The sequence below is a fragment of the Typopeltis vanoorti genome, chromosome 12, assembly GCF_054136105.1.
Source record: "Typopeltis vanoorti isolate ZY-2024b chromosome 12, IOZ_Tvanoo_1.0, whole genome shotgun sequence".
Taxonomy (NCBI): domain Eukaryota; kingdom Metazoa; phylum Arthropoda; class Arachnida; order Uropygi; family Thelyphonidae; genus Typopeltis; species Typopeltis vanoorti.
In genome coordinates, this window is record NC_143560.1 from 89,320,032 (window position 1) to 89,333,353 (window position 13,322).

A 13,322-nucleotide genomic window follows, 5' to 3' on the forward strand; every position below is an offset into this window, starting at 1 on the left:
GTCACACCTTATTATTAAAATACTCTGGATTAGAGAAAATTGTTGGAAGTTTTTCCACTTGGTTATACTATAAATTAAATCTGGGTCTGGCTCCCACTGATGAGACCTCAATAAAGGTCGAAACCAATCTGGGTAGTGGCCCTTCCCATAATGCATAGCATTACACATGTCTGCAAGGAGATATGCTTTGCAGACATGTGTATTTGGGATACTAAGGCAAGTGATGTGAAGTCATGAGCTTCTTTATACGAGTTGCCCCAGTCCTGAAAATAGTTCAGGCGCAAACTTGTTTGCTTTCACTTGGATAAAGGATTAAACCACGTACCATATTTGCCGGCGTATAAGACGCACCTCCTTTTTTGTACACATTTTTTAGGAAAAAAACTTTATCACTGAATATTATAATGAATTTACAGTATTTCAAATATAAAGTAATAAGTAGGTCTACTTTCAACAAATACCTAATCTAACTAGGAAAGAGTACCCACCTTTTAATCGTCAAAACCCAGAAATTCATCTCCAGAGCTAAATGAAGAGACACTTGAAACCTCTTCTAAATCAGAATCTGAGTCCTCATACAACAAATTGTCCTCTGTACCATCCAGCGCATTACTAATTCACACTTCTTAAATGATTTAGCCACTGTCTTAGTTTTAACAGCATCCCATGAAGCTTTGCCAAACTTGCAAAATGCTATGCTTCTTCCTGATGGTGTAACCTCAAAATCTGAAGACTGCATCCAGCTATTCCACTTCACCTTCATAAATCCCTTAAATGATTTATTAATACAGACATCTAAAGGTTGAAGCTGACTAGTTAGACCTCCTGGAATTACAGCTGAGTTTTCAATTCCTTGAGTTTATTTGTAACATCGTCTGTTCTGTGAGAACGAAACTGATCCCATCCTAGCATGACAGGCTTCTTCAACAGTCCACCAGGGCGCCTAGACCAAATTTTATCTATCCATAACTTCATTCCTCCTCCATCCATCCAGCCAGCCTTTTGCATGAACATGTACAAACACTCCTTTAAGCAGTTTTTCTTTGGATAGCGTCTTCCTTTTTAAAAATCAATAGTGGCAGCAATTTTGTCTCATCAGCACAGCAGGATAAAACAACCGTGTAGTGAGTTTTTTCATGCCCCAAAGTTTTAATAGTAACACTTTTAGTGCCCTTGGAATCTACAGTTTTGTTTGAGGGCACATCAAAAGTCAGTGGAACCTCGTCCATGTTTCCTACTTGCGCAAGTTCAAAATTTTCTCTCTTTTTTTGCGTTAATGACGAATCGATGAAATTCAATCATTTTTTCTTCATATTCAGCTGGCATCTTTTGTGATATTTTTGTTTTAGTCCGCATACATAGCTGGTTTCTTTACATGAATCTTGAACACCATGATGTTGATCCATTAAAGTTGACGATCCCTCTGTTAGTGGCTATCGTTTTAATAATTTTTGTAGACACTAAAAGTCCCGCTTTTCTGTGGTCTAAAATCCAAGTATTCAGTTCTACCTCAAGTTCTGGCCATTTTGCAGTTCCACTTCCTAGGTTATATTTACTGTGAGTTGCTTTTTTTAAATCCTCTTCCTGATTCTGCTAAGTTCTTATCGTTTTCTCAGTTGGGGGTGGTCTGAAATGCCTCTCTGCAGCCCTGTTTCCATGTTCTTTAGCATACGCAATCACACGTAGCTTGTATGCAATATTGTAACAATACCGACGTTTTTCAACCATAATTTGCCAAGAAATTTAGAGAAAATTTAACAGCAAAAAATTATCACCGTTCACAACTGCAACAACAATTGGAAAGTTTAAACGAACAGGACACAGCTGTGATCATCGATGACAGTGCATGCGCATCCACTGAACTCTACATCAGTGTTTCTCAAAGTGTGATATGCATATCCCCTGGGGTACGTGAAAGGTCTTTGGGAGAGGGGGGTCCGTAGCAATTTTTGGCTATGCATCATTAACGCATAGAATAAAATTCGATATATCCATGAAGTTCAAGATCATAAAACATTCCTATTTTATCACTGAATAAGGTACAGAGACATCTGCAGGCTGTGTAATTAGAGACAACTAATTGCACTGTTTGCAGAGGATAAAAACAGCACTAACTAATTAATCGCATGTCCCCCTTCCACAGAAAATGCTGTATGACTCAAGCATGTTGCCGGTGCAACATATGGTTTTGTTTGAGTGAACGTGTTTAAACAAAGAAATATATAGTGAATGTGTTTCAGATATTATATAAGGAATTTGATTGAAGAGAATTAGCATTTCAACTCAACTGTTGGCTTGTCTTTGTCATTTAGTAGCACGATCTTTTGTTAATACCGCACCAATCGTATGAACGCTGATGTCTGAAGTTTGAGAAACACTGCTCTACGTAACTGGAATGCTCTCACACACACCGCAAGGAAGCAATAAAGAAATCGCATAACTTGGAACAGAGAAAATTTCCAGAAATGAAAATAATAAAAAACTGAGTATCGGCATATAAGACGCACCCTGTTTTTCAGACCTATTTTCAATGAAAAAAGTGTGTCTTATATGCTGGCAAATACAGTATATAATTTCTTGGTATCTTTAATTTACTATCCAATCTGTTTATCCAGGCTGAACTCTCCTTTATTCACGAGACCTTCTTTTCTAATGCTTGCAATGCCAGAAAGATCAACAAATTAATTGTTTGTTACATCCTCTCTCAGCATGCTGACTGTGGTAATACCATCATTGTTCCTTATATCTGAGGCTCTTCACAAAAAATAGCCAGAACTCTACACCTCTTCTCTGCACTGCATTCAAACCTCATCTGAAGCTAGCTGCCCTCATCTACTTTCTCAAGAATCCTCTACCTTCTCTCTATTCCAGGTGTTTGGTGTTCCTTGCTCTTGCAATTTATCATATTATGGTCAGCCTGGGAGATCTATGGACATTTGCCTAGAGGAACATAAAAAATACATCTCCCACGATTAGTGTGGTCAGTCAGGTCAAACTGACCATGCCGTGGATATCCTGCACAGAATCAAATGGAAGAAACTACTATGCTTCACCACAAAAAAATACAAATTTGAAAGACTTTTTTTTAGAATCAACAGCAGATTTAAAAAACTAGAAACTAGGTTAATCTTAATAATTATGGTTCTATTAAACTTCCCAAGTTTTAGAAAAACCTTAATTCTTATGCCTCCTACCCAACAACAAGACTAGTCAACAGCACCCATCAGAAGATGCCCATCATAGGACTTGTTTTCGTTCTAATCTTTTCCATGTATTGTTTTGTGCATGCTTTTACAATGTTAATATTGCTTCCCTGATGATGTTTCAGTGCCTGCGATAAAACATAGGATTGATTAAACATGTGTTTAATAATTTACTTGTGCTGTTTTATTCCACTAAATCTTATAATGCCACTAATCTGTTTTACTCCTATTTGATTTAACCTCGTAATCCTAATTCTGGATATGCAGTCTGATGCTCATTTCCTCAAATATTCCTTGACCATTTTCTGCTAAGATCCTTCTCTTGTATTTTCTTATGCCATGGTACTGCTCCAGGTTTCTTCCTAAGTTTTTCATATTTACCAGCTGTGTAGTTCCACATATACACTGCTTAGAAAGAAATCAATGGACACCATAGTATGAGGAACAAACAGCCATGCCACCCACCTTCATAAAATATAGAACCTCCTTTTGCTGTGATGACTGCAGCAATCCTATGGGGCATACTTTCCACAACAGTATGATAGCAATCAATGAGAATTAGGCATGTAATGAAGCCCTGAACTGTTGTGGGGTGGACATTCTTTGACCTCACTCAATTCTCCAATTCATTCTACAGATGTTTAGTATGGTTGAGATCAGAAATCTGTGGAGGCCAGTCAAGTGTGATGATGTTTATGTGTCCACAAACCATGCAGTTACAGCAGCAGCCTTATGACTTGGTGCATTGTCTTGCTGAAAGAGACAATGGTCAGTTTTGTAGAAATGCCACAAAGTAGGAAGCATTGCATTATCCAGAACATTTATATACCTTTCTGAGTTCAGTGTTCATGGCAGCACAAACAAAGGTTCGAGGCCAAACTAGGAAAAACTGGATCATGCCATCACACTGCCATTCCAAATTTCATGGCTGTGGTTACACACACACTAGTAAGAGCTGTAGATAGATGGGTGTGGACATCCACCACACCCATCTATCTGCTTAGTAGAAGGTATAGTGTGATTTGTCACTCCATAACACAGCTTTCCAAGCTTTCATATCCTACTGCACATACTCTTTGCACCACTGAAGACAGAGCTGCATGTTAGCTCGAGTAATGTGGGGCTTGCATATTGCAGTTCTACCATGGAAACCCATGTTGTGAGCCTCGATTCTAAATGTTTTTTCCAGATTTGTATTCCAGTGGATGCCAGAACCCCATATTCGATGTGTCAGCCAACAAATGGCAGTTTTACATATCCTTTGTAGTGCCCTATAGTCACATTCAGTGAGTGTGGTGGGTTGTCCACTGTGGGTATCACTTGCAGTTGACTTCCTGTGCTTCCATCTAGGTTTGGTATCACTGATTGTTGACCTGGGATGGTCCAATATGTCAACAGTTTTCTGAATAGATAGGCCTGCAACATGGCATCCTATCACAATGCCTCCTTCGGATGCAGTCGGTTCCCTTCTCACAGCCATTTCACCAGACGCAGTTGCACTGACTTGGGAGGATCATGTTCCTCCAGTTTCTGCTGGCTACAAACACTTGACTTGTTTCATGGCACAATGCACCTTGTCCATGGGGTGTCCATTGACTTTTTTCCAAGCAGCATACTTCTTAGCTGAAAATTACACATGCTTAGCCACTTCCCAGCTCAACATTGCATGATCACTCTCCCCAACTCAGTCAAATAATTTGAATGTTGCATGCCATTAAACATTGAACAAAGAAGCAATTATTATATTTTGAATAACAACACATTATAACATGCCACACATACACTCAAATGTTTTTATTATCCTAAGAAGTTTTAAACATATATTATCATTCACATTTATTACTTAAAGTAACCTTTATTTTCTTTCTGATAATCAGGTTGCTACAGGCAGAACAGGAAATGTGAAGATATTTTATTTGTTTCTCTATGATCATTGCTATATGCACATTCCAATTCAGACATGGCAGGTATTTATTCATACTCAGCAGAGAATAGATATCACATGTATTGCAGGACAGAAAACAGAGTCTTCTATATTAATCAGGTAACAATATAAATGTCATGTGCATGCATGTTGATTACAGTTTGAAATTGAAAGAGATTTTATACTAAGAATTGTGAGTGATTGGAATGCCTTGCCTAAGAGTGTAGTGTCTGCAAGGAGTGTGTTCTGTAGTGTCTTCTATATTAATCAGGTAACAATATAACAATATAAATATCATGTGCATGCATGTTGACTGCAGTTTGAAATTGAAAGAGATTTTATACTAAGAATTGTGAGTGATTGGAATGCCTTGCCTGAGAGTGTAGTGTCTGCAAGGAGTTTGAATGTGTTTAAGACACGGTATGATGAGATGTGTGTGAGATAAAAGGACCTCCTAGATGAGTCTTTGACTCCATGAGGTGTTGTTTAATAATAATAATAATAATTGATTATATTATATTATGTGAAAGTGTTTTATTTTTAGAGGCAACGAAAATATCTTAAACTAAAAATATAATCCGAGTACAGTGTATATTTATTACTGATTGTCAAAATGCTGTGCACAAAATTCAGTTCTTAAGGAAAGCAAAAGAATAAGCAAATGATTTAAGAATCTCTACAAACGTTAATATTAACAACTATAAAGGGATTTAAGTTTTGGGAGGCCCTCTTAATGATAATAGAAAGCCAATATGTAATGAGATGCACACAGAAAGATCAAACTATTGTAAATTCCAAATATGCACCTTTCCCATATCCTGTTTGTTGCAACTTTTGCCATTTTTGTTATGTGTTATCTTTGGTAACTTTTTCAGCTTGGACATTGACAGAGATTGAAAATCTTTGCAAAGAATCAAAAAATGTTCTTTATAAAAGTCTGGTTTTATATCAATGAGTCAGTCAGTATGATTTATTAAAAACAAATTTTTAAAAAAATTATATTTAATGAGTTATCAATGAGGATGTGAAAATTAGATAAGTACATGTACAGTACAGTTTATTTTAATTATTATAAAATTTCAAGTCTGCTCTCTCAGATAGCTATGTGATTTCAACTTTTATATTCTTGTTTAATCCTTTATCCAGTTGTAAGCAAACAATGTTTTCACATGCAGTATCTTCACAACTAGGCCACATGTATATGGAGGCTGATGACTTCACATTAGTTGCCTTAGTATCTCATAATGCAAAACACACTTCCTTTCAGATGTGCATAATATGATGTATTAAAGGAGGATCATACCCAGATCAGTTTAAACCTTTTTGAGGTCTTGTTAGTGATAGCCAGATACCAGGATTGAATTAATGCAGAAGTCATATTCTCATATACAAGTAGCAAAAAGGTAGATCACCTTATTATTAAAATACTTTGAATCAGAGAGATAATTGTCAAAAGTTTCTTCACTTGGTTAGAAGTAATTAAACTTGCAAAGAAATTATATTCTTATTTAATTCTTTATCCGAGTGTAAACAAAAATTGTCTGCACGTGAAATATTTTCACAATTTCTGCACTAATTCAACCTTGCTATGCTCCTGGGTCTGGCTCCCATTCACAAGAGCTCAGTGAAGGTCAAAACTGGTCTGAGTGGTGATCCTCCCTTAATACATTACATTAGACATGTTCTAAAGGAAGTATGCTTTGCATTATGGAATACTAAGGCAATTGATGTAAAGCCATCAGCTTCTGTATAGAAGTGGCTAGCCTAGGAATGAAGATACTTCATGCATAAACATTATTTGCTTATACTTGGATAAAGGATTAAACAAGAATGTAATTTCTTGATAAGTTTAATTAACTTTCTAACCAAGTGAAAAAACTTTCTGTAGCTATGTGACCTCAATTTTAAACTATTTTCAGTTTTTAGCATCTTTACCTGTTAGATTTATTTGAATGACTTTCTGCCAAACATAAAAAATGTAGAATTTGAATTATAGAATTTGAACTTATTGTTTTTTCTACTCCTGTGTCATTATCCCATATAAATAATGTTTTGTTTTGTTGTTTTTTTACATTGTGACTTTTTCATTTTTAAATGCCATATTACCTTGCAAAAGCATTTGAAAGAATTCTACTCAGAAACCTATTGTATACATTGTTGCAAATAGGAATGGATATGAAGTTGGTGATGTGGATAAGAAGGTAGCTAATGAACAGACATCAGAATGTATTGTAGAGGTTAATCAAGGAGTAGACAGGTTATAAGTAGCATACCATAGGGCATTGGGCTACTACCATTTAATTTGTACATTAAATAAATTGGGAATGATCTGAGAGGAAATATGTCTAAATATATCATCACAAATATGAGGTTCGATGATGGAGTTGCAGTGCTCAGTTATTTATCCTGTTATGGACTTGCCTTTAGTTGTAGTGCCTATAAGAATGGATGTGCAAGTAATGTTGAATTAAGAATGGTTAATATATATGACTCATCAAAGTAGAGTATTATATTAACTGATTATCACTGTTTTCACTAGAGATATGTATATTGTATGCCTAGAAGAATGAAATGGCAAGTATCATCAGGACCGAAGGAGAACCCACATGTCATTGAGATGTGTGTGCAGTTTAGAAGGGAGTTTCTTTGTTTTATTTTGTTTTTGAAATATAGCACAATTTCAGTGCTTTATTTCAATAAAACAATACTTGATATGTATATTGTACATATCAAGTATTGTTCTTACAGATACCACATTGCATTTCATCTGCATTATTCAGTCTATTTCATATTATCTATTCCACCTGAAATTACGGAAGTGACTTACCGTAGTATTTTAATTCATCACTACTTTTGTACTATACTGCAGAAATTATATCGATATCTTATATCAATGATTTCATAAACTAGAAATACACTTTTGGCTTTGGTTAGATGCATTTCTCCTGGGTAGATAGACCTTTCCATTAAATGTTCCTAAATAAACAGATATTTTAGTCTGTTCCTTGATTAAAATAGCAGTCAGTTCTGTAGTAAAGTTCTGGCCCATGAATCACTGTTCTAACTTTTGCCAAAGGTACTCCCTCTTGAGCTGAGAATGGGACACTCTGTCTAGTGTAATTTTGCATTTCTATTTACAAAAACATGTTGCCACATCCTTTCACAATGATATGCATTTTCTTGTTAATATTCAACTGATTTGTTTCCAAATATATGCCTCAACTCATTCACACATGATATTTGTTGTTTTTTATTTCTTGACACTGCAATAAAGGTTCTTAATCCAAAACAGGAGAATCATGTCTATGTTATAATACCACTGCTATCATGCTATCTTAATAAATAAATAGAATGATACACTCTGAGAAATAACTCTAAGTAACATATCCCTATCCAAGAACAGTCATACCTAAACACTGAAGAGAATATATATCATTACTTGACTCTCTATACCAGCAGTATGAGGTGACAAATAATAAGCCAATGATCTGACTAGTTTGCTTTTAATTTAGTAGGCCAAGTGGATTGTGCTTACATGCCAATCAGTAGACTACTGTTAGCATGAATTCTTGTTTGTGAATTTCTGTAAGTGGGAAATGAATTTCACCACTCAGTATGAGATGACCACCACCACCCTCCTTATTGATGACTTGAAAAAGTTAATGTTTCTATGAGTATCTAGAATTTCCAGACTATCTAAATGTTAGCCCCATCCACATTAGTACTGTGCAATAGGTTACCAACCTTTTATGAGTGAGATACTCATTAAAAAAAAAAAAAACACGGTAAGATTTGTACTCCATATTCAGATTTCAGCATAGTTTTAGGACAATGTTAAGCTTATATGCAGCAACCCTTCCATATGTACCAAGGCAATAATGTAATGTGTTGACAAAAACTGCTAGTGCTATAAAGGTGATGCCCTAAAACTTCTGTTTGAGAAGATCCACTGATGTACAGCAGTTGGGCTTATAATACCCTTTTCAGCTTCCATATCTCTTTTTGTCAGTTTGGCAGCCTATGTCAAAACCTTGCTGAAAATTAGCTAACTCTAAGTCATATCCTATAAGCTACAATATTCTTTTTCTATATTCTATATTCTTTTTTTTTATTTATACCTTGCTGTGCCACATGACATGTAGTAATTGAAAAAAATGGCAATATTCATACAATTTTTGCAACACTCTGTAGATATTCGATATATATACACTACCAAAATCTTATTTTGGTAATGAGCAATTGCCCACTTCATTGGCTGATTGGTTAGAGCCATTGCTCTCCAACCAATAAGTATAGGTCATGGATTTGATGTCCATGTTTGGTGTGCTCTGCAATCATGCAATCACACTAAGCTATGAAAAATAAACAAAATTATACCAAAATGCAATTGATATCACTAATTACCAAATAAAACTTATCTTTTCAACAGCAGATGATTCTCAATTGTTTGGCATTAAGTGGCCCTCTAGCAGCATTTCCTCTTACAAATGACAATGAACATTGTCATTTGTAACAGGAACTTTTGTACTATTTTGTATCTGTAAGAGGAACGTTTGTACTATAGAGACACCAAAAGTCTGTGTGTGGTGTCTTCTATAACTATCAGTCTCTCTCTTTCCCAGGAAATTTTTCTTTTTGGTTAAAAGTGAGACTCTATGCTGGCTAGTCCAGTTTTTTTTCCATGTCGTTTTCCTTGAGTCATGTCACAAGAGTGCCTGCAGTATGACTGAGTGCATTGTCACGTTGAAAGAGAAGGGCACTGTTCTGTAAAACTACCACAATGTAGGAATTATTTTATTCAGAAGTTGAGTTGTTATCTGTCAGCATTCATCCTTTCAGATATCACACAACCAAAGTGAGTCCATACCAGGAGAAATAACTCCAGATCATTTCACTTTTATCACCAACCTTCATGTTTGTTATGCTTGTTTTGATGCACTCTAGTGTAAGGCATTCCACAATCATATGCTACACCCATCACAGATTTCTTGTGCTCCTCAAGCCAGTCACAATGCTTTTTATACCAACAATGTTGATTGTCATGTTGATGTTTGTCTTGTATGTAGCTATACTTCCATAGAAACTACAACTAAATATGTAAATAAACACGATGTGGTGTTTATTTCCATATCTTGCTGCCAAGACTTCCATATCACTCATCTGAGCACCTTTTATTCTTTTGTTGATATTATTGAGCACCTTTGTTGTTATTATTGAGCATCTTTTATTCCTTTGTTTTCTAGCAGTTGCTGCAAAGTTTTTTTCATGTCGCAAGAGTGCCTACAGTATAACATATAGTAGTGAAGATTTTAGAGAAGTTGGTAAGAACTCGCATACAGAAATGGGTAGATAAGTATTCTATACTCTGCAGGGAACAGCATGGGTTCTAAAGGAAGTTCATTTTTTAGCAATTTGCTCCCATTTTATAACAATGTTACAGCCGAGTTGGACAAAGGGAATGGATACACTATGATAATGTTGGATTTTTCTAAGACATTTGATAGGATACCACATGATAGACTGGTGTGTAAATTAGAGAATACGGGATTGGAACATGATCTATTGACTTGGATCAGGGGATAGTTGACAGACAGATATCAAAAAGTGGTATATAGTGGGTGTGAATCTGCCAGATTTAAGGTAACCAGTGGTGTACTCAGGGTTCAGTCCTTGGGCCATTGTTGTTCAATCTATACATTAATGACATCAAGCAGGGTCTATCATCAGATCTGCAATTGTTTGCTGATGATGCAAAGATAGGCAGGACAATCAGGGATGCTACTGATATTCAGCAATTACAAAATGATTTAAATAGACTGGAAATCTGGGCAAACGAAAATGGCTGTCAGTTTAATGTTAGTAAGTGTAAAGTTATGCACTTTGGAGTGATTAGAGTTCCGGCAGCATATTATATTAGCAGGGTTATGCTACAAGAAACTGAAGACAAGGAATCTTGGTGTATTGGTGGATAAGAATTTGAAGTTCAAAGGTCATAGCAAAAGTTGCAAATACAACTCAGAGGATAATTGCGATGTTGAAGCGAACCTTGACATGTAAGGATAAGGAAATAATTTTGCCTCTTTATAAGGCTTTGATAAGACCACACTTGGATTACTGTGCGCAGATTTGGTCTCCTAGGTTCCAAGGGGATGAAGAAGCTGTGGAAAGGGTGCAAAGAAGAGTTACAAAGATTATATCCAGATTAATTGAGATTTAGATTATGAGGACAGATTGCAAGTATGCGGATTACAGACTCTGGTTAACAGGAGAAAGAGGGGTGATATGATAGAGGTCTATAAACTTTTGAATGGGTGTTATAACATTTCAAATGATATAATTTTTCGTTATATGGAAGGCTGGGAGAGAACACGGGGAGGGGGGGGCATCCATGGAAGTTAAGGTTGTTCTCAGTCAAGAAAGGGTTAAGAGCTAAGTTTTTCTTCCAGAGAGCAGTGAGTGAGTGGAATAATTTGCCCTTATGGGTAGTGAGTGCATCTAATGTAAATGAATTTAGGGGAAGGTATGATAGCTGGGTTGGGTAATTTACAGCCTCCCTCAATGAGTCCTTGACTCCCTGAAGGTCTCAGATAATAATAATAATAACATAGTGCATTGTTGAAATCATAGGCTTTTACCAGTGTCACAAATGGAATCACTGCTGATATGTCATTCTATGATTAACATATCCTCTGAAGTCCACAAGTTCTCATATACCACTGTAGTATATATATATATATATAGTTGACTCCAAATATATCTTCTTACATTATGTAGCAATATAGGCTATGTGTGATGACAGGAATATACATATCAGTATATTTCATTCTCCCACAGGGGTTCTAAAATCCTTACTTCACATAGTGCATGTTTGCCAGCAGATTGTAAACTGCAAGGTGTTTATTTTGATAATTCAATTTAAAGATAGCATTGAAATTAGTCGGTATGGTTGGGCATGTGAATAGTACCTGCTCCTCAACCATTGTGCTATGCACTCAAATCCTGTTAGTATGAATGTTTGTGAATGTCTTTTATGTGTCTTGAAAAATTTTCATTCCATGTTTGGCAACAGTAGAGTTTCTTGATTATATAATCCCAGCCCACCTAGGGTACTAAATGTGTGATAAGTTTATAACCTTTTATGAGCAAGATTCACATAAAGTCCTTTGAAAGTTCCATAACTTTAAAACAAATTACTAAAGAATACTGCTAGCTAAAGGGTTACAAAATGACACTCTGTATTTTAAGGTGAAACAAATTATAAAGGGCTTTAGACTATTGAATTATATTATTTATTCTAAATTAATTGACTGAAATAAAAGTGTTTTCTTTAATCCTGTAGAGGAAGCCAGTCTACACATCTTGTACAGATTTTTTCATCTTGCCCTAGTGAACTGTGTATAAGTCCTTCAGAGCCTTTTGTCCTAGCAACAGGTTCTGTTCAGGAAATGACAGTTGTTGCAACACCTCTTCTTCCTGGTACAAGGTAATATAATAAATTGTGTTAATATTTTTTATTTGTAAGCTTCATTATGTAATCTTTCTATGGGAGGGAAAAAAATGCACACATCAAAACAACTGTAAAATCCCTGCATAGCAACGAAAGGCTTGTGTAATTCATTTGGTTTAATATTACACTGGTACATCAATTTTCTGAATATTAAATATTTGTAGATTACAAATAAATGAATTACACTATTTTCAACTATTTTGAATTACACTATTTTGATATCAACACCATTGATATCAAAATTGGAGATGTTAATGTCAGCTCTTTGCTTTTTGCGGATGATGTTATACTTCTAAATAAATCCGCTACAAGTCTGCAAGATTCTCTGACTAAATTGAATAACTGTTGTAATAGATATGGTATGAAGGTCAGCAATAAAAAGACAAAGACAATGAAAATAGGCAGAATCATTGAAAATGTCACCTGTGTTGTGAATGGAGAAATGTAAAACATGTAAAACATTTCAGCTACTTAGGCACGATTTTTAGTGAAGATGGTAAATTAAATATAGAAATAGATAACAGAATCAGCAAAGCTGGTATGGTGGGAAGTCAATTGAATAAATTCATATGGAATAAGAGAGAAATTAGCCAGAACACTAAATTAGCTGTATACAAGACAGTGTTCAAACTAGTTTTAACTTATGGATCTGAGAGCTTGGTCAGAAGTAAAACACTTGACCAAGGAC

The 13,322-nt window shown here is 35.5% G+C and overlaps 1 protein-coding gene across 1 annotated transcript in view; it reads left to right on the top strand.

Annotated features, from left to right (window-relative positions):
- The window catches only part of LOC150100981 (nephrocystin-4-like), a 191,322-nt gene that overhangs the window by 149,354 nt on the left and 28,646 nt on the right, over positions 1 to 13,322 (top strand). Inside the window, exons 14-15 of the mRNA XM_090401955.1 lie at positions 5,081 to 5,247; positions 12,467 to 12,610. Of these exons, the coding sequence (XP_090258081.1) occupies positions 5,081 to 5,247; positions 12,467 to 12,610 (311 nt within the window). The remainder of the gene's footprint in view (positions 1 to 5,080; positions 5,248 to 12,466; positions 12,611 to 13,322) is intronic.